We start from the raw sequence: 21,465 nt of genomic DNA, 5'->3' as shown, positions 1-21,465 counted from the left end.
GGACCCCGACCTTGGTTAACAGAGCAGTGATTCACCAGGTGCTTTCAGGGGCCACCTGTGCACTGGCCCTTTGGCTAAAATTCCCTGGAATGTAAAATAAAGATGTTACACAAGCATGTTAAATGGAAAAGAAAAAAGCTAGAAATCAATTTCCATTAGGGAGCTGTCGGCAAGGGCTGGGAAATGAAACACTAATTCAGTGCAGTTCTGGGTCATTACCTGGATTTCATGGCCAGAGGCAGCAGGGCTGGCTCCTCACGGAGTGGGATGTTGCTGGTATAACATGAGTCAGGGAAAGCTTCTCTCTTATTGGGCTCACAAGGAAATTATTTTTTGTGGGAGGAAAAAGAAAGGGAAAAAACGGCGTAAAGAGCCAGATTTTCAGCTGGAATAAATCCTGCCCTGCCGTTGCAGGGCTGGGTTTGTGCAGGGTAATTACCACTCCAGTGACAGATGCAGCACTCATTAATCACGCCACAGCCACCTGCATATTCTTCCAGAGTCTGTTGCTATTTGTGATTGGAAATGTGTGTCATGGAATGATGCAGGGACTGTAAGGGCCGGAATGGTTTCCACTGAGTCAGGCACTGCTCTGCTGCAGAGCTCAGCACAGGCTGACCCCCCCTCTGGCAACTCCATCAAAAACCCAAAATTCCACAGTTTTTAGCTAATATTTCTTCCCCTGGGCATGAGCCCAAACCCATGATTGCTGGTTGGCTTGGCAGACAGCAGTTGTGTGCCCAGGCTGGTTTAGAGTCTAATGTGCTGGAAGAACGAGAATCTGAGGGTCAAATCACAAGGATCTGGTAAATCTGGGACACTGGGAATGCTGCTGCGTGATGGGGGGATGGCAAATGGGAAGAGGGAAAAAACAGCAGAGGCAATTTCAAGACTAGAAGTCGTGTATTGGTCTAACTGGAGCTTTAGAGCAAAGAAAGGGATCAGTGAGTCATGGAATCATGGAATGGTTTGGGTTGGAAGAGCTGTTAATGATCACCCAGTGCCACCCCCTGCCATGGGCAGGGACACCTTCCACTGTCCCAGGTTGCTCCAAGCCCCGTCCAGCCTGGCCTTGGACACTTCCAGGGATGGGACAGCCACAGCTTCTCTGGGTGACCTGTGCCAGGGCCTGCCCACCCTCCCAGGGAAGAATTTCTTCCTCATTTCTTCATGTGAATACAGGAGGTACGTGGGAAAATGGGATGAAATGTAAGAGGTTTGCCCCAGGTGGCTCCCACCAGGCTCCCATTCCCTGGGAGGTGTCTGTCTCCTGAGCACGAGGAGGTGGTTCCTGGACCCACAAAGAGCATCTCTTCTGGTGTTTGTTGGGTGCTGGTGAAGCTGAAGATGCCAAGCAGGTCGGCAGGAGACAGAGAGAGGGAGGCAGAAAGGCCAGGATCAGGTTTGGGAAGAGACTTTGGAGGCACCATCAGTGCTGGACCCAGTGTGGATTTACCTCTGGCCCAAGCACAGACACCCCAAGGTGAGTGTGTTGTGCCCCCAGGCTCCCTCGTCCTGGGCACGTGCTGGAGGAGGGAGCAGACCCAGAACGCTCCAGGGAGGCTTCCTCCAGCACAGTGCTGGCTTTCCTGGGATTTATGTCTCCATATTTCTGCTTTGAATCATTTCACAGCAATGCAGGATGAGGTAATGCTGCCTCATGGCAGAACCATCCCCATGGCAGGCTGGGATCTCTGCAGCCCCATCCCTGCCGGGCTCGGGGGGCTCCGAGGGGGCCCTGGCAGAGCTGGTTACACAACCCTGTTTGTTTGCTCCTCTTAGCAACCTCCACACGCCTTCCCCAGAGCTCCTCGGACCATGCAAGATTAATTGCTCAAATATAAAAGCCCTGTTAACCTGAATATATTATTGAAAACCAGCATATTTCAATCTGCCCTAGATTTGAAAATAGAGATGCCGGGTCAGCTCCTGGCATAAATCTGCAGAGCTCCTGGAAGCCGGCGGAGCTTCCCTGATTTACATGGGCAATAAAGGCGTCCTGGCTGGGCTGCCGGGGCGGGGTCGGGATCGGGAGCTCGCCCGGCTGCCCCCAAGGACACGACTGGGCCGGGGAGGGAGCTCAGGGGCACCTCTGAGCCCCCCGGAGCTGCCAGCCCGGCACTGCAGCATCCAACACTGCATTTACTGTGTGAAAGGCTATTTAAACCCACCCACCTACCCCAAAAAACCCCACCGCCCTACTTTCATTTCTAATTTTTTCTAAAAATGTTCTTTAAAAATTTGCGGCGATGTTGAAAGAAAAATTCCGGATGGTATGAAATGATGGAGGAATTTCCAGTAGGTCAGTTGGGGTTTTCTCTGTGTGGGCTGAGGTGGACCTGGGCTGGCTCGTGCAGGAGCCCACAGCTCCTCACAACTTCAATGTGTGTTGCTCAGTGAGCCGAATTCCCACCCTCTCCCCACTAGAGGCAGTTTCCAAACAGATCGTTTTTAGCATTAAAGCCCAGTTTTGGTGTGCTGCAAAGCCCTGCCTGTGGGACAGGCGGAGTTGGGGTGCACAGGGGCACTGGCTCTTCCCTGGGGCAAAGGATCCTTTCTCCATCCCAATTACAGTGAATCCACAAACAAATATTGTGAGCTGAAGAGCAGAAAAGGCTCCTGTATATTTTCGGGCTCAGCCCTGGTTGTCTGTGCCAGGAGGGAGGAGCAGGATCACTCCAGCTCCTGCAGCTCCCTTGGCCAGGGCTCTGCCTCCCCCAGGGCTGCCCGTGGCCGGCTGGGAGCCGAGTTGGGGGGAAAATGTGGGTATTTGGGCTCCTCCTGGCAGTGCCTGTTTGCTGCAGGGGCCGTGTGTGGAGCTGCCTCGTGTGATAACCTGGGGCACGGGCTGGCTCTTATCTCCCCCAGAAGCTGCCCCTCTGCAGCCAAAGGAGTGAATTCCAACGGCTGCAGCTCATCCCCTGCCCTCTGCCAGGGGGCTCAGAGCGGGCACAGGGCTGCCAGCAACTGAGTTCTGCTGCTTCCCAAATTACCACGCTCTGGCTGAGCCTCTTTCATTAATTAACCCCACGCACAGGCCCGGCCCAGCACTGACTGACAGGAAACATTTTGCTTTGGCTCCCATGACCAGCAGTCCCGGTTTGCTGGAGCACTGGGAGCGCTGGTGCTGACCTGGAGCAGCCGAGCCAGGGGAGCCCAGAACCCTGGTGCCCTGGCCAGGCTGTGCCATGGGATGTGGGCACTGCCAGGGTGCTGTCCTGAGTCAGGGGAGCCCAGAACCCTGGTGCCCTGGCCAGGCTGTGCCATGGGATGTGGGCACTGCCAGGGTGCTGTCCCAGAGGACTCAGCCCTTCCCTCGGGATCAAAGAGCCACAGAAACGGTGGCAGTCCCTGCAGGGGGTTGTGCAGCAGGACCTTGTTATCACCACTCAGCTGCTCAGTCCTGCAGCTCCACAGCCTCAGCCCTTGGATCAGTGTCAGGCTGAGCAGCGGCTCTGAAGTGAGCCAGAATAAATAGTGTTCTCAGAGGACTTTATGGGGCCTTAATAGAGCAGTTGGAGCTGCGTTTCAAGGTCTTTCCTACACGCAGAGTTAATTGAGAAAAGCTATTGCAGTTTCAAGTGATGCACTCGCTTAAATCAAGTTCACTTTCGTGTGCTGGTGTGCCCTAAATTACGCCAGGATGCATTTCCAACCAGGAAATGCTTTGGAGTGAGGGCGTGCTGTCCACCAGGTATGAAATACTGGGAGAGGCCTTTCCTGGCTGCTTCGAGAGGAGAACCAGAAGCTGAGGGGCAGCACTTACCTCCCCGGGGTCATAAAAAAGCAGCAGAAAACCTCTGGGCCCTGAGCTGGGTTTTCTGCAGCTGCAGGAAAAGCTCTTGGGTATTTCCCTGCCCAGAGAATGTACTGGGACAGTTGGACAAGCATCACCCTAAACCTGCATTTCAGTTCATCCCAAGATTGGATTGACTGAGAGACTTAAATCAAAATATTTTTGTTGTTCTTTTGAAGGAAATGCCCACTTTACTGGGAAGAGTAAACTTCCTTCCTGGCTGCTTCTTTTTGGTCTAAATATTTATGCTGAGAACGGTGAAACTGTCAAAATGCATCAAAACAATGCTTGGAGAAGGTTTTCTTTGGAGAAAAACTGTGGGGGGTTGTGTGTTTCTTCACTCTTAGCAGAAATGGAAAGTGAAAAGGTGAAAGAACACTGGGACCAGAGGGAATTCTGGCGAAGGGAAATTGAGGTGAAGATTCTGCAGAAAATCGAGGGCTTGTCAAAGGAAGAAAACCCACAATACTGGAAGATATTATAAATGTGAGGGTTTTTTCATTGGTTTGTGCCCCTCCTCAGGCTGTGCCAGGGGAGGGTCAGGTTGGACATCAGGAGGAATTTCTCCATGGAAAGGGCTGTCAGGCACTGGAAGGGGCTGCTCAGGGAGGTTTGGAGTGCCCAGCCCTGGAGGTGTCCCAGGAAGGCCTGGCCGTGGCACTCAGTGCTCTGGGCTGGGGGACAAGGAAGGGATGGGGCACAGGGGGATCCATGGGCTGGGAGGGCTTTTCCAGCCTCAGTGACTCTGGAATTCTGTGATCCTTTTCTGGAGAGAGCAGCTCCAGCCTGGCTGTCATTTCCAGTCAGGAGCTCTGCTGGGCTTTGGGAGGGAGGCAGTACCAGCCTGGTTTTTCCCTTTACTTCCTTTTTCCCCCCAGGTGTGGAGGTGTGTGAGCACAGTGACCATCACCTCCTGCAGAGCTGCACCAGCTGGGAGGGAGAGCAGCAGCAACATCTGGATGAGGGAACAGCAGAGGTGAGGATGCAGCAGGAATGCTGCTGCCAGTGACAAAATGAGCATCTCTGACTGTTTTAAAAGACAAGGCTCAGAGTCTGAACAAGCTGGAGAATGCCAGGATTTCTCTGTCTGTCTGAGTCTGCCTTTCCCTCCTCACTTGTGCCAAGTGCTAAAATGACTCATTTCTCCTGAGAAAGCTGCCTGCTCCCTTGGCACAGCCCTGCTCCCTTGGCACAGCCCTGCTGCCTGGTGCCCTGATGGTGGCATTGCTTCATTTTTAGGGAAACTCAGCTGATCCCTGGTCATCCCACCCGTGGCCATGGTGTAGCTGCAGATTTTTGCAAGGAGATCCCAGGGGAGAAGGGGCTGTGCAGCACCTTGTGCTGCCCGGGGGTCCGGGGCAGGGGTCCCCCGAGCTGGGCAGGCTCATCCCAGGGCAGCTTCCCAAGCTTTGATCCAGGCTCTGCAGGGTGAGTGCAGAACAACCCCACCTCAGCCCGGGTGTAAATCCCCCCCAGCACAGTCAGCCCAGGGGAAATGCCAGGGCCCTTCCTCAGCTCTTCCCGTGGGACAATCCATGGGCAGGGACACGGCCCGAGCAGATGGGGGGATTATTTTGGAGAGAGGGAGTTCTGGATTAGGAATGTGACTTGTGTAAAGGCAGCGTTATGGTTCGGGCTCTTGCAAGGGCTGCTGTAAGTAGAAAACTGGATTTATTGCTTTCTTTGTGCTAAATCAGGACTAACTTTGGTAGCAGAGGATTTGCCTTTACAACCAATCCGTGCAAGGGCATTGAGTTACCGAGTGTTCCCCAGAGACAGGTGTGTAAAATGCTGTGTGGAGACATGGAACTGCTCTGCCAGAGCTCTGGACACACTCCAGCCTGGATCCCTGCAGGCTGCCAGCAGAGCAGAGCAGAGCCCAGCCCCACACAGGTCACAGCAGCCCCAGGGGCTGGGACAGGCTCCTCTCCCACGTCTCACTGACCCAGGAACATCCAGGGTTTTCTCCTCCTGAATTTGCCCAAACCACTGTGATTCATGGAGTTGCTCAGGGAAAGTCAGGATGATCTGGGAATGAGAACACTCTGCCTCTCTGGCTGCCAACTCGCAGGATGGAAAAACGCTCTGGCTCAGGGCAGGGCTCCTGGAATCTCTTCTCAGAGGCTGCTCCAAAGGCCCTGCTGCTGCTGGAGGGGCTGGTGCCAGGCCCTGTCACTCAGTGCTGCAGCTCCTGTTCCCCTTCAGCCAGGAGACCAAGGTCTGTCCCCTTCAGTTCCCCTGTGCCAGGGCAGCAGGTCCCAGGTGGATTCCCGGATACTGGGGACAGAAATGATGTGTGAGGTGGATGAATGGATGGGAACAAACCCTGGGGAGGGAGCAGATCCTGCCATGGCAGTGAGAGGGGCTGGATCCCAACCAGGGGCTGAGGATCTCCAGGCACGTGCCAAGTGAGGGAAACCTGCCTGGCAGGGAAGGATATCTGATCAAAAAATGAGGATGACAAAAACAAGTGTGTTTTCCCTGCCCACTCTCATTCACTTCATGTCCTGGAAATTATCTAGAAAAAAACTTTATTTCCATGAAACTCAGGTGTTTTGGAGTTTGACCCAGTTCTAGAGATAAGGCACTTGACTCAAATACCAGCTCTAGATCTAAATTGCCACCAGATCTTGGATTCTGGTTTAGGGTCAATTCCATTTGAATGGCCAAAGGCAAATACTGCAAAAATATTGTGGCCTTAATTATTTTTTTGGTAATTTAATTAGGAGCTTGATCTGGGTTTGGGGCAGGACACAAAGTGGATTAGGGGAGCAGCTGGCTCTTTAATTAGGGCCATTTCTCTTTCCCTAAAGTTCACCCTTTTCTTGCCCAGAGGCAGCAGGGCAGCCCCAGCCCAGGGTCACTGGGGAGCTGAGCAGGGCTGGGCACAGAGGGTGCTGGGAATGCTCCTCCCTTGCTGGAATCCCACTGCAGAGTCCCAAAGTACCAACTGGGAATGGTGACATGTGGCTATTTGTGGAGGCCAGGGACTGGGGTAAATATTTATTTAGATTCCAATGCTTGATCTGCCACTGGTGGATTGTGTGGAAACACTGAGCCCACGCTCCTCCTGCAGCAATTTATATCCAGAGCCTCCATCTCCTCTCCTTCCAACGCTCCAAACACATTCCCCAGGATTAATCCTGCAGGGAATGGGCACGGCCTGGGTTCAGACCCTGTGGCTCCATCTGGTCCCAGCCATCCGGGCAGGCATCCTGCCCTGGGTCCCCTTTGACCCCAGTGGCATCCAGAAACCCAAGCCCAGGGACCCTGGGGGATGGCCCGGGGCTGTCACTGCCCTGATGGACAGACAGGCCGGGGTGGGGACCTGGGATGGAGCTGTGGGGTCACTGGGATCCATCCCAGAGCGATGGCACTGAGCTGTCCTGCCTGGGGACAGCAGGGCCACCCCTCTGTGCAGCCACCTCTGCTCCAGCACAGCCCCCCAGCCCCCCAGACACTGCCCTGCCCTCCATCCCCCTGAACAGACCCAGAGGAGGGAGGGAGGGGAAGGCTCTGGAAGGATCCTCCGTGCTCAGCAGCCAGGAGGGATGGACACAGGAGGGATGGACACAGGAGGGAGGGACACAGGAGGGATGGACACAGGAGGGATGGACACAGGAGGGATGGACACAGCCCTGCCCTGCCCTGGTGCCTCCCACCACAGCCAGTCAGCACACTCTGGGCTGCACTGGGGGGTTCCCCAGCCCCAAAGGGGCCGTGGGGCTGCAGGGGGGAGGCAGCAGCACTGAGGGCAGGTCGGGGTGAGGGGGCAGAGCTGGGCAGTGTCTGGGGGGCTCAGAGACCAGGGACACGGGCCCAGCTGCCCCAGCCCAGGCAGAGCTGCCAAAGCATCGTCCCCCAAGAGCCCCCCAGAGCCAGAGCACAGCTCCTGGAAGCCTCTGGAAGAAAACCCCACACACGGCCAGGAGATGAGTTTGCACTCAAGGTACCATTTTTATTTTGACATATGTACATTACATAATTTAAAATACAGAGTTTTGGTGAGAGAAATGTTCTGTTTTTCAGATAAAAGCAGCCCACCGTGTCCCACACAGCCCCTTTGCTGCCCTTCAAAGGTGACCTGCAGAGAGCTCCTTCCCCACCTCCCTGCTGCTGCTGGGAGAACCTGTCTGCCTCTCCTCTCCCCCGGGAGAAGAAGGTGTATGTACCTGTCCCTCCCCTCCAGAGCCAGTGCCAAGTGTCCTTTGCTGTCACACACCCTGTCCCCTCCTGCAGGGCTGGGAAGGAGCTGTGGGGACACTGGAGCAAGGGAGGAGGAACCAGAGCTGACACAGTGTGGGTTCAAACACAGGGGAAACCTCCGGGGTGAGGAAGGGCTGCAGGGAGAGGAGGTTCTGAGCAGCAGCTCGGGCAGATTCCTCCAGCCAGAGGGAAGGAGTTGGGAGATGGTGAGATTTAAAAAGGCTCAGTAAATGAGACTCTTCCTTTGGCAGAGAGGCACCAGGAGCCACGGGGCACCTGGGGCTGTGACAGGACACAGCACCACACACCAATCTCACAGTCCCAGTTCAAGCTTTTTTCCACTAGTTAACCAGTGCTGGGAAGGCTGGGAGAGGTGAGAGCAGAGGGAGGCGATGCACTGAGGTCCTGAGACAATCCTCCCTGCAAATCCCCTGAGAAAACGCATAAAATGGAAACTTTTCTTTGCACTGCACCCAGTTAAAAGTTCCCTTCTCTGTCCTGGTACCCCAGACTTCACTAAGGCTCAATCCTCTACCATAAATATGAAAAATATTCTTTATTTGAAGCCTGATGCCCACACAGTTGCATTTGGTTTGCAAGGGGAAACACTTTATCTGGGAAATGAAAATAAATTATGAGCAGCAAAAGCTCCCCCCAGTCTCTTAGAGTTCCGGGAGTGGGTCTGAAGTAGTGAATAAAAACTGATGTGCTGGGTTTTTTTCCAAGGACGTCCAAAAAGTCCTTCTGGAGACACAACCCCAGCAGAGAACCAGGCTGGAGGACGATGATTTGCCAACAGAGTGGCTGATTAGGAGATAAGGGAAATAACGATATTCATTTTCATCGTGGCAAAAAGGCTCCATCTGGTGGTGTTTGCACCCAAAAAGGAGGTGAGGAGGAGGGAGGGAACTGCAGCTCACACTGGTTAGGCTGTTTCACAGCAGAGAAGAGTCTTGGACTCGAGGAAATCTCAAACTGGGAGAAGGGGCAGCACGATGGGAAATGAAGTTGTGTGTGGAAAAATGCAAATAAATGCACTTGGCAAGGGGACAAATGAGCCCAGTGGGCCCAGGTGAGCCAGGCTGGGCTGCTCAGAGCCAGCACTGCCAGGCCATGGCAGAGCTGGGCTGCCCTGCACGGGGCAAGCACCAAAACAGAGAGAGAGGAATAACAGAGTCAATATTTTAATGCCTTTCTATTAAGCACAGACCAGAGCATTCCACCAGGGAAAGGGATACTGCAGGGATAGGAGCAAGGGGATTCTCCCCTCAGGAGGACTTTGATATGGAAGCAGGTTAAAAAGTCTGCTATTCGGTTAAAAAGAGGCAGGAACAGGAGGGGGGGAGTGTTAAAAAAATGAAGGCTGGTCCTGCTAAGCCTGGGCAGCTGCGAGGGGAGAGGAGGGAGCTGCCAGGGACAGCAGGGAGGTTCCTGCCCCTGAGCTCGTGGAGTAACCAGCTTAAACTCCCTGTTCTGCAAAAGTCAGGGAGCTTTGGGGATGGGAGAGTGGAGCTTCCCTCCCTCCCCCAAAAATCCCACTCAAGCATCACCAGGAATGGAACAAGGTCAAGTCACTGCCCTGCCCTGGGGCAGCCAGGGGTGGGATGCAGCCCCAGTGCCCCCCACTGACAGCCAGGGAGGACAACTGGTCACAGCTGGGCTGCTCCTGTGCCAGCACCCACTGAGTGACCCCCAGCAGGACTGGTGGGTGGGCAGGAAACCCCCCCTGTCCCCACCAGAGAGCACCCACAGGCTTTTAGTGTTTGGGAACCTGCTGGTGCTTCCCAGGGGAGCCAGCACAGAGCCCCTGAGTTTGGGGGGGCTGTGAGGCTGCACCCCAGCCCTGCACCCTCTGAGCCCTGGGGAGCTGCAGGGCCCCAGGCCCGGGCTGGGGCAGGGAACTCCTGCCAGAGGAGGGGCAGGAGGAGTGTTCCTATAGAAAGGGGTCGGGGTGTCTGTTATAAAGATGGAAAAGGCTCAAGTCCTGGGCTCAGGAGCAGAGGGGATGTGAAGCAGCCCCACATGGGCTTACAGACCAACTGTAGCAGCCAGGGCTCAGACACAGAGGGGGTCTGGGCTGGGGCTGTCAGCAATGGGGGGCTCTGCACCTGCCCCAGGGGTGCACGAGACCCTACACACACACACACACACACAGAGGCATTGCCATCACACCTCTGCTCCTCCTGAGGACCTGGGGGTCCCAGCAATGCCCCAGCACAGTTGGGCCCCATCCTCAGCAGCTTGTTGAGGCACCAAAAAGACAACAAAGAGGAGCCCCCCCATCCCCTACTTCCCTCCGTGGCTCCTGGGGATGCAGAGACCCCGGGCCCTGTGGTGGGAGGGGGTCCAACCACCTCTCTCCAGCTCTCTCTCGGGGGCTCCTGGAATCCCCCTCTCCTGGGAGACAGAGCAGAGAACGGAGAGAGCTCTGGGCCAGACCCCCCAGCCCTGCCCCCCTCAGAGCCTGAAGAAGCGTCGTACCACCAAGTGCCCCACCACGATGAGGGTCACCACCAGCATGTACTTCATGTAAACATTGTCCAGGTCCAGTGCAGCCACCTGGCAGGGAGCAGAGACCAGGGTCGGTCCTGCTGGAGCCGGGCTGCTGTGCTGCCTGAGCCCCCAGAGACCCCCAGACCCCCGGCACATCCCCTGCTCCCCCAGAGACCCCCAGACCCTTGGCACATCCCCTGCTCCCCCAGAGACCCCCAGACCCTTGGCACAGCTCCTGCTCCCCCAGAGACCCCCAGACCCTCAGCACAGCCTCTGCTCCCCCAGAGACCCCCAGACCCCCGGCACAGCTCCTGCTCCATTGAGGACCTCCCAGCCCCCCAGACAGCCCCTGGTCCCCCCGGCAGCCCCTGCCCTGCTCACCCATCCTCCCTGCTGGGCGATCCAGCGGGTGATCTGGTGCTGCACCATGAACTCCACGACGTAGCGGGCGATGCGGCGCAGGAAGCCGGGGAGGCCGTGCTGGAAGACGTGCATGGCCATGCGGTACCCGAAGCTCAGCAGGGCGATCACCCGGCCCCAGTTGATGCCGCTCTCGAAGAGGCTGGAACAGAGCCCGGGGGGTGCTGAGTCCCTGCTCAGACCTCCCAGCTCAGATCCCCAGCTCAGATCCCCCAGCTCAGATCCCCAGCTCAGATCCCCAGCTCAGATCCCCCAGCTCAGATCCCCCAGCTCAGATCCCCAGCTCAGATCCCCAGCTCAGATCCCCCAGCTCAGATCCCCCAGCTCAGATCCCCCAGCTCAGATCCCCCAGCTCAGATCCCCCAGCTCAGATCCCCCGTCTCGGATCCCCAGCTCAGATCCCCAGCTCAGATCCCCCAGCTCAGATCCCCCAGCTCAGATCCCCAGCTCAGATCCCCCAGCTCAGATCCCCAGCTCAGATCCCCAGCTCAGATCCCCAGCTCAGATCCCCCAGCTCAGATCCCCAGCTCAGATCCCCCAGCTCAGATCCCCCAGCTCAGATCCCCCAGCTCAGATCCCCAGCTCAGATCTCCCGGCTCAGATCCCCCAGCTCAGATCCCCAGCTCAGATCCCCAGCTCAGATCCCCCAGCTCAGATCCCCAGCTCAGATCCCCAGCTCAGATCCCCCAGCTCAGATCCCCCAGCTCAGATCCCCAGCTCAGATCCCCCAGCTCAGATCCCCCAGCTCAGATCCCCCAGCTCAGATCCCCCAGCTCAGATCCCCCGTCTCGGATCCCCAGCTCAGATCCCCAGCTCAGATCCCCCAGCTCAGATCCCCCGTCTTGGATCCCCAGCTCAGATCCCCCAGCTCAGATCCCCAGCTCAGATCCCCAGCTCAGATCCCCAGCTCAGACCCCCCAGCTCAGATCCCCCAGCTCAGTACCCGGAGCCATCCCAGAGCCGCCCAGCCCGAGGGAGCTCGAGAGGCACGGGCGGGACGGGAGGAAACAGCCCGAGAGTTGCACCAGGGGAGGTTCAGGTTGGATATTGGGGAGAGTTTTTTCACTGAAAGGGTTGTCCAGCCCTGGCACAGAACAGTGGTGGAGTCACCATCCCTGGATAGATTTAAAGGCCACATGGATATGGCCCTTGGGGACGTGGTTTAATGGTGGTTTTGGCGGTGCTGGGGGAATAGTGGTACTTAATGACCTTAGAGGGCTTTTCCAACTCAAACAGTTCTGTGATTCTGTGGTTGCAGGGCTGGGAATGCTGCACCAGTCCTTGAGGCTCATCCCAGCCACACAGACATGGTGATTTTGTGGCTGGAAGAGGCTCCCAAATGTGTCTACTCCAGGGTTTGGCTGCTGAGGGCAGGTTTGACACTGATTTATCTAGACCGGTTTTTGAAGGTGTTTTTCCTGGTTTCCAGCAAAGCAAGCGAGAAGGGAATAAAAAATAAAAAAGAGAGTAGACTGAGGCCCTGTGTTTCAACCTGCTGCCCTGTTCTGGTGGTGCCTGCACTGCTCCCTGCAGAGCCTTGGCACAGGTATGGAGGGAGAGGGGAGTTAGAGCCCTGGAGGGAGCAGAGCACAGGGAGAAGGACAGGGGTTATTTTACCTGAGTGCGTTACCGCCTCAGCCAGCGCGGCTTCCCGGGCAGGGGAGCAGGAAAAGGACAGAAGAGAAGCAGTTAGACACAAACAGAGGGGGCTGTGCAGAGCCAGGGGTGCTCAGAGGAGCCATGGGAACACAGAGAACCCTCCTGCCTCTGCCTCCTGCCCGAGCCTGGGCAAACAACGGAGTGTGCAGTGTCCTGGTGTCCCTGCAGCCACACGGGGTGGGCACTGCAGCCCTGGCTGCCACCTCGGTCAGAGCTGTACCTCAGGCACTGCAGGTCTGTCCCTCACTCACCTGTGGCTGTGCTTTGGGAGGGGCAGCTGGATGTGCAGCACCTGCACAAGCTCTACCAGCCTGTGGAGAATCCCCCATCCTGAGGGATCCCTGCTCCATGTGGACCAGGCTGGATGTGGCCCTGAGCAGCCTGCCCATGGAGGGGGGTTGGAATGAGATGATCTTCAAGGTCCCTCCCAACCCAAACCATTCCGTGATTCCATGACTCCTGTGACCACACCAAAGGCAGTGAGAACTGTTCCCTCCCCACATCCTGTGGCTGCATTTGTGCCTCTGGCAGCCAGACTCCTCGGGATGTCCCAGCCTGGAGCAGGCAGCAGCAGGACCAGCAGCAGCTCTGCCTTGGCCCAGGGCTGGTTGTGCCCCTGAAGGGGCACAGGGACATTCACTTGGCTACAGATGCACGGGCACATCCCCCAGGCTGTCTGACCCCAGTCAGCTCCTGCAAGGACTGAGGTGCCTGTCAGGGGAAGACTGTCCTAGCAAGGCACAGGAGGAGGAGCAGACAGGCAGGAAACACAGAAACAGTCAGGGTGGGCTCACTGGGAGCTCGGCCCAGGGACAGTGGGTGAAGCTTGAACAGACAGAGCCTGTGTGCTGGGACAGTCCCTGTGTGCTGGGACCATCCCTGTGTGCTGGGACCATCCCTGTGTGCTGGGACAGTCCCTGTGTGCAGGGATCATCCCTGTGTGCTGGGACAGTCCCTGTGTGCTGGGACCATCCCTGTGTGCTGGGACAGTCCCTGTGTGCAGGGATCATCCCTGTGTGCTGGGACCATCCCTGTGTGCTGGGATCATCCCTGTGTGCTGGGACCATCCCTGTGTGCTGGGATCATCTCTGTGTGCTGGGACAGTCCCTGTGTGCTGGGACAGTCCCTGTGTGCTGGGATCATCCCTGTGTGCTGGGACCATCCCTGTGTGCTGGGATCATCCCTGTGTGCTGGGATCATCCCTGTGTGCTGGGACCATCGCTGTGTGCTGGGACAGAGCCAGAGAGGGGGAGAGGGTTTGACTGACAGCACTGCACCCGTCTGACCCCGTTCCCTGCTGAGCTCCAGGAGAAGGCTCCACCTGCCAGGGCCTTACCTGGAGGCGATCTTGGTGAAGTGCTCGTAGGCGTTGGCCGCCGTGGGCTGCAGGGTGTCCAGCATGGTGCGGAACTCGGCGTCGTAGCGCCTGTAAATGTCGTCCCCGATGATGGCCAAGCGCTGCCCCACCTGGCTCCCGGTGCTGCCGAGGGAACAGGGGTCAGTGTGGCCGGGCAGGACTGGCTCTGGCTCGGGATGGGCAGAGGGACGTGCACGGGGTTGGTGCCAGGGATTTACCTCTCCACGTCCTGCTGGATTTGCTCGATCTCTGGGTCTGGGGGCACCTCCGCCCCTCTCTCCTCCCTCTCCTGCCGGTAGCGGTAGAAGGCATAGCTCCGAAACACCTCCTCTGCCTCCGCTGCCACTCGGGCTTCTACACACACAGGAGGGAGAAAAGTCAAGGGAGAAGCTCATCGTCCCCCTTTCCCAAGCTGGAAAGAGACCATTCCCTCATTTTCAACCTAAATTTGTGCCATTTGTATTAACAGCTGCCTTTTGCAGTAAACCCAAGAAACACCCAACAGAAGTCAGGCCTCAGAAAAATAATTTTGAAGCCAGTTGTGCTCCTGGGGGCACAGCAAGAGGCAGCCCTGGGACTGTCACAACACAAACCAGATGTTGGAGCACTTGGCAGCTCTCCAGCCTCTCGATAAGGACATTGCTCAGCACAAACGATTCAGGAATCTCAGATCCCAGCTCGGACTGGAGGCAAAGCTCAGCCTGGTGCTGCCCATCAGCCCTCAGCAAACAATGCTGGGTTTCGGCATCACCAAGGGCTGTGCCCTTGTGTGGCAGGAACAACTGGTGTCCCCCCATGTGCACGTGTCTGTGATGGCTCCAGCCCCACACGTGTCGCTGTGCCCAAACAACCTTCTCCAGCCCCACACGTGTCCCTGTGCCCACACTGCCCAGGGATGTGCCCAGGACCTGCCCCTCTGGAGCAGGGAGCCCCTGGCCAGGCAGTCTGGCCCCGTGGTGACCGATACCTTATCACACCCATCCCATGGCTCTGGGGAAATTCCCTGCTCTGTCACGGGGTGTCTTGGGTCAGAGCTCAGTTTCGGTGGCTCCAGAATCCCTGTGGGCTGGGGCAGCAGCTCCCAAACAAGTGTCAGCCCCGCAGAGCCACCCCACAGGCTCAGGGAGCTGGCCCTGAGGGAGCACTAACATTGTTCTTCCCAGTGTCTTTTCCAGCATAAAAGTTTGAAGGGGACAGGAGTGCTGGGGCTGGGTCAGAGCTCGGCTCCTTTGGCAGAGCATCACCCTCAGGGTGGAGATTCACAGACACAACTGGGGTGCAAAGCCAGGTCAAGGTGCTGCCTGGGGGAAGGTCAGGAGTGGAGGATCCTGCAGGACTGTGGGTTTGGGGGGTTGTCCTGCCAGGCTGGTGACAGCAGGTCCAGCAGTGCAGCTCACTGCAGCCAACCCAGCTAAAACCCCATCCCACCATCCCAGGGTATCCAGACTGGCCAAGCAGCTCTGCAGCAACGGGAATCTGCATTTCCAACCTGAGATGTTCCTGCCTGAGCAATGTCCTGGGGCTGGGAAGTGAGGACCTGGCCTGTTGGACACAGCTGTCCTGGCCATGCTGCCCCACAGACCCCGTACCCAGGTCCCCCCAACACACCACTGCCCTCCCTGGAGGGTTTTTCTGGCTGGTCCCATCTCGGTGTCCCAGAGGGCTGTGGGGACAGGACAGGGCCTGTCATGCTCAGGTTACACCGACTCCAGGTTGGGTAAACAGAGGGAAGGGAAGTGACAAACCCCATCGCTGTGTTTTCAGGGCGTGGTTTTTGTTTTGCAGGAACAGGTTTATTTGCTGGCAAACAGATGTTACCTTCTGGGAAGCAGAGGAGCCCGTGAAGGCTCCCCTGAGAAAAGGAAAGTGACTGACTCAGAGTTTCAGGGAGAGGAGGGTTACACTGCCAGACAGAAGAGGAAATTGGTGCGCTAAAAATAACCCTGGTTTAATTACCTCAGGTGCTATTTTTAGTAAAACAAAAACAGGAGAACAGACACACATTTGCTTTGGGTCACAATGATAACAAACCAAATCCTCGAGCAGCAGATAAATCTCTTCTGCATCCAAAGATAAGCAAACAGAACCCCAAATGAAATCCAGGCTCAACCCCTGTGACAAAAGCCTTCTTCCACCCTGCAATCCCATGGCACGTGCTGGTGACATCTGCACATTCCTGCTGCCACTGGAGCCCACAAGGCTTCTGCCTAAGAGGCATGCAGGATTCCTCTGGAATCCTCCAAATTCCAGAGGAACCTCCTGAGTTTTGGGAGGCAGAGGGATGCCAGGAAGGCCCTTAAGTGCCTGCAAGCAAACAAGAACTGTGACTGTGACCCAGCGTGGTCAGAGCTCAGGGCCTGACCCTCTCACTGGTTTTCACTTCGGTGTCTCAGTTTCCTCAACAGGAAACCAGCACATGCAAACCATGCTCCTGTTTGGGTATTTTCATCCTCCTGGACTTCAGCATGGGGAAGGATGGGGTAGTTTTCCTTCCAGTGTAATCACAGGATCTGGCACAAATGGGACTCTGAGGTGGACAGGAGACCAGGCAATACCAGAGCACAAACAGCACTGTCAGGCACCCAAAGGGTTCAGGGCAGCTCCCAGCCCCTGGTATTGGCAGAGCTGACTCAGCTGGTTCACATCTCACCTGCCCAACAGGTCAAGGAGTCACCGTGTTCCACAGCAACATTTTATCATTTGGGGATGAAATGGGAGCTGAGGGTTTTCCCAGGTTCCTTTTGGCCCTGTTCCCAGTTTTTCACACCCATCAGTGTGAAATGCTGTGGCACAGTCTGCTGGGCTGGGCTCACACATGGACAGACTGACCCACCCCTGGTGGGCTGCAGCTCATCCCACAGCTCTGCCAGGCCCAGGAGAGCTGCTGTCACCCGCAGGGACAGACCCTGAGAGCGAGTGCCCGAGACCAGGGTGTGCTTTCCTCTGGGATTCAAACACCAAGCACCTCCTGCTCTCTCAGGGAAGGGAAAGTAAACAGCACCCCAGGCACCAGTGTGTGTCCTGTCCAGCAGCTCCCTGCACACTGTTCTCCCCGTGCCCTTCAATCCCACCTTGCTTCCACCACACTAATCCAATGCCAAGCACAGAATCCTCGGCTGGTTTGGGTGGGAAGGGGCCTTAAAGCTCTCCCAGTGCCAAGCCCCTGCCGTGGGCAAGGACTCCTTCCACCAGACCAGTTTGCCTCCAGCCCTGCCCAGCCTGGCATCTCCCAAAAGCACCAAGCACGTGCCCTCCCAGTTCAGTTCAGCAAGGTATCACAGATTTGTTATCCCAGCCTTGCAAAGGGCCCTGGAGGAAGGAAATCCCGTGTTAGCAAAGCAACACAGCAGGGAATGAAAAAAAAAATAAGTAAAGGGTTTAAACTCCTTCGTCCCCTGAACGTCCCAGCAGCTCCTTACCTGGGTTGAGCTCCTGGGACAACCTGCGCCCGTCGCTGCCCCGGCGTCCCTGGGCCCGTGGTGGGTCACCATCGTTCCCTGAGGCCATTGCAGGGGGTGCTTGGGAATGTCAGCAGCACCTGGAACACCACGGGGGGGTCAGTGAGTGGCCTGAGCAGCCGGCAGGACCCCTGGAGCCCTGCGGCCTCTCAGCTCCTCACAGCCCGGGAAGTGCTCGGAGAGTGGGAATGCTGCCGTTATCCTCTGCCAGAGCCCTGGCTCCTCCCTGCCTGGCACACTCATTCCTTGAAAGAATTCTGCTTTAGTCCTTTAACTGCACTGGATTTCTCCTCTTTGAGATTCTTTATCACCGATGTCATCTGCCAGAAAAGGACAATTCCCTACCATGCCTCCTGAGCACTTTCTCGCTTTTGCCAGAAAAAGGTTCCTTCCCTCTCTGCGTGGGCTTGCTGCAGCTCTTTCCACCCTGAAATGATGCAACACCACACTTCCTGAGCCCAGAGCAGAGTGCACCTGCAGGGCTTCACCCGGGGCTGAGAGGAAATGAAATGAGAACCACACGCACGGCCCATCCTGCCCCTGAAGGTCACGGCTGTCCCAAACCCAGACCTGCAGTTCAGGGCTTGGGGCAGCCCCTTCACCCTCAGCACCAGGGTTTGCAGAGAAGGGAGAGAGGCCACACGGTTCCAGTCAGGATTAACAGGGATCACAGCAGCTCCTTGCCTGCAGTCTGACATGCCAGTGCATGTTCCCAGGCCAGACTTCTGCAGGGCTGAACTAATGGGTTTCCTGATTTGCTCAAACATCCCCATCCAAGGATGGACGAAAAAACCACAAAAAAATGATGAGGATCATCAGCTGAGACCAAGAGCAGATCTTTGAAGAGAGTTGGCTCCCACTTGCCCAGATCAGCAGAGACCCAGGCTCCAGAGCTGCCTCTCTCCTTGCTCTTGGAATCACAGGATTCCCTGCTCTGGGATGATGCAGAGAGCTCGAGGAGTGCCTGAGTGGATGCAGGTGCCCATCCCCTCCTCCACTGAGGAAGCCTCGGGTGCTTCCTCCACTGCCACCCCAGTCCCTGGGTGGGCCCAGCAGGGCTGTGGCTGAGCCCCTGCCCTGGCAGGGCTCGGTGCTGCTCGGGGGGAGCAGCCTGGCAGCAGCTCTCTGGAGCTCTCAGGTGGGCCCAGCACCCAGATGCAGTGACTCATGATTTTCAAGCTTGCATTTGGCCAACCCTTTGAACCCCGTGAGAACTTTCGTTTTCGGTTTCCTCCTGGGTTCTTGCAGCGCTCTTCTCTTCTCTTCTCTTCTCTTCTCTTCTCTTCTCTTCTCTTCTCTTCTCTTCTCTTCTCTTCTCTTCTCTTCTCTTCTCTTCTCTTCTCTTCTCTTCTCTTCTCTTCTCTTCTCTTCTCTTCTCTTCTCTTCTCTTCTCTTCTCTTCTCTTCTCTTCTCTTCTCTCACAACCCTCTGCAGCCTCGTGCTCACACACCCCTGGGACTGGCAGTGCTGTCGGTCCCCAACCACTGCCCACACCAAACTCCCACTGCTGCCAACCTGTGAATGCCCAGCACAGCTCTCTGCTCGCCTCTGCTGGGGGCAAAGTGTCTCAGACCATCCCCTCCAGGACCCAGAGTGCTGCTGCTCCTCCTGCCTCCCAGCCCCCTCGATGTGCCCCATTCCCCCTTTGTCATGAGAGCAGGGAAGGGTGTGAAGCAGGAAATGACACCCACAGACTGAGACAGCCCAAGGCTGCACAAAATGAAAACTCTCCAGGACTCGAGACAGGGCCCAAGGGAGTGTTTTGGGGAAGCTGCAGGTCACTGAGAGCAAGGTCTGATCCACTCTACAAGGTGTTTTGGTCTTGTAGGAGGCTGCAAAATGTTAAGAGCAGCAGCCAGCACCTGAGGTGTGGGTTTAGCTACACCTCCAAGGTGGCACAGGGCTCTTATCTTTATTAAAGAGCACATGCCATGCAAAGAATGAGCCTTCCCGGAACCCACCAGCCTTCCCCAATAAAACAAAGACCTTTGCCTCCAACTGTTTCTCATTTCACCCTCGTCTCCTCTTCTTAAAGACCTCTGACCCATTTCCTGTGTGTCTTTGTAGCACACCCACCACTTCATCCAACTTTCCTTGGGAGGAAAAAATCCCCACTTTCCTTTGGAGGATGAAGTTGGATGAAGTGGTGGGTGTGCTACAAAGACACACAGGAAATGGGTCAAAGGCCTTTAAGAAGAGGAGACCTCGAGAGTGAAACTTTCCTCCAAAGGAAAGTTCCCGGGCCCTGGGAGCAGGGAAGATGGCAGGGCTGGCCCAGAGAGGGAGCACAGCCCCTGTGGCCAAGCCCAGCCAGGGGGCTCCGGAGTCTGCCCCTGACACGGTGTGAAGATCCTGTTCCAGGAAACGCACGGAGCATCCTCTGGGACGAGCCTGGCCCTGGGCCATGGGAGAGATCCCATCACAGCGTGCAGGGCAGCGACCCCTCCCCGGGACAGAGACCCCGCGGGACCCCGTGCCCGCTGCCAGCCCTGCCCGGCCAGCACGGAGCCAGGCCCGCTCCCCCCGCCTGCCCTGGCACAGCAAACAGGTCAGTCTGTTCGGTTTGGTGGCCCCAGGGAGGGCAGACGACCCCAGCCGCGGCAGCCACGGTCCCCCCACGCCCGAGCGCGTGTCCGGAGGTCCCCGCGGGGCCAGCACGGCCACACGTGCCGTGTCCGAGGCCGCGGCGTGGCGGGACGGGTGTCACCCCCTCCTCGGTGTGGCGGGACGGGTGTCACCCCCTGGGCAGGGCACAGCTCTGCCCACCGCTGTGCCCCCGTCCCCTCGGGGATGCCGCGCACAGGGAAGTCGGGCGTGGCTGTCACGGCCGCGGCCCCGCGAGGCGGGAAAAAAACCCAGCTGGAGAAAATACGGTTAAAAAAGGAGAAATTCCCTCTCTAGGGCAGCGATCCGCCCTGGGCGGGATCTCCAGCCCCGGCCCGGCCGTTGTCCGCCCAGCCGCGGCTGCCGAGGTACCACCGCGCACTTTCTCCCTGTCCCGGGATGCGGGCCCGGCTCTGTCACCCCTCCCGCCCCCCGGGATCCCCCGCGGGGTCCCTGCGGCTGCCGGTGCATCCCTGCCCGTCCCAGCCGGGCCCGGAGAACAGAGATAACCCATTCCGGGGGAGCCCGGGGAGGGGGCGAGGGGGGTCCCCCGCGACTCACCGTGTCCCGGGGCGCTACCGCATCCCGGCCGGGAGCCGCTCCATCCCGCCGCCTCCCTTCCTGCCTCCTGCCCGGAGCGCGGCGGGGGAAAGGAAGCGAGCGGGGCCGGGGAGGAGGAGGGAAAAGAAGAAGAGGAAAAAAAAAAAAACATCAAGTAGAAACCCAGCCCCGGACCATAGACGCGGGCGGCTCCCGCTCAGCTCCCTCTAGAGGCACCAACCCCTGCGCGGGGCAGCGCCGAGCACCGGGGGGGCTCCTCGGGGGGCTCCAGGGGAACCTGAGGCACCCCGGCCGCGGGGTTTGGGGGCTGCCCTGCGCTGCGGGGATGGCACCGCACACCCCGTCCCATCCCGGCACTCTGCTCGTCGTGCTGCCCCGGGAGCCTTCGGCGTCTCCCTGGGCTCTCCAGTGGTTTTCTGACCTTCTCCTCAAGGCTGCATCTCAAGGTTTGCCCTCTGCCAGGTTCCCGAAGGAGCCCCGTTACAGTCCCTACTGGAGCATTTCTGGCTTCCAGGAGGAAACTTGTGTTGATCCACCAGAAAAAAAGCCACCGGTGGCAGAGCTGGTTCACACCAAGTGCCTTAGGAAATTTGAAATCCACTGAAAAATCCCAGCAGCTGGAAGGAGGGGGTGTGATTCACCGCGGGGAGCGAGATAGCTGCAGTGCTGAGGGTTCAGCGATCTGCCCCGGCTGCCTTTCCTCTCCTTGGGAGCTGCCAGGGGCGCTGCTGGGGCTGCAAAGGGCCAGATAAGCAGAGGTTTGGGGCCGGTACAGACGCCTGACTGCTGCTTATCACACCTGCCTGTCCAGCGGCAGGAGCTCTGTGTGTGCCCTCGGGGATGTTCCCTGCCCCAGAGCCAGAGATTTCTGAGCTCTTGGCTTACTTGGCTGAGCTTTTCCATGGAAAATG

The 21,465-nt window shown here is 57.5% G+C and overlaps 1 protein-coding gene across 3 annotated transcripts; it reads right to left on the bottom strand.

Moving 5' to 3' along the window:
* Positions 1 to 7,749: 7,749 nt before the first annotated feature.
* On the bottom strand, positions 7,750 to 20,986 carry BAK1 (BCL2 antagonist/killer 1). 3 transcript variants are annotated; one of them, XM_051808710.1, is made up of 7 exons: positions 20,555 to 20,986; positions 17,351 to 17,469; positions 14,150 to 14,285; positions 13,911 to 14,054; positions 10,877 to 11,057; positions 10,484 to 10,561; positions 7,750 to 8,433 (listed from the first exon to the last, which is right to left on the bottom strand). In XM_051808710.1, exons 2-7 carry the CDS (start codon positions 17,436 to 17,438, stop codon positions 8,344 to 8,346), a joined length of 717 nt encoding a protein of 238 aa, XP_051664670.1. In that variant the 5' UTR covers positions 17,439 to 17,469; positions 20,555 to 20,986; the 3' UTR covers positions 7,750 to 8,343. The 3 variants fall into 3 exon arrangements, with proteins under 3 accessions (XP_051664670.1, XP_051664671.1, XP_051664672.1); XM_051808711.1 differs by having other exon boundaries at positions 7,750 to 10,561; XM_051808712.1 differs by lacking the exon at positions 10,484 to 10,561.
* Between the last annotated feature and the right edge of the window lie 479 nt (positions 20,987 to 21,465).

The sequence above is a fragment of the Manacus candei genome, unplaced genomic scaffold (genome assembly GCF_025592945.1).
Source record: "Manacus candei isolate 608988 ecotype Guabito, Panama unplaced genomic scaffold, ASM2559294v1 h1tg000073l, whole genome shotgun sequence".
NCBI classification, from domain to species: Eukaryota; Metazoa; Chordata; class Aves; order Passeriformes; family Pipridae; genus Manacus; species Manacus candei.
Note: the sequence above shows the minus strand (reverse complement) of the source record. Positions and strands in the feature narration are given on the sequence as shown.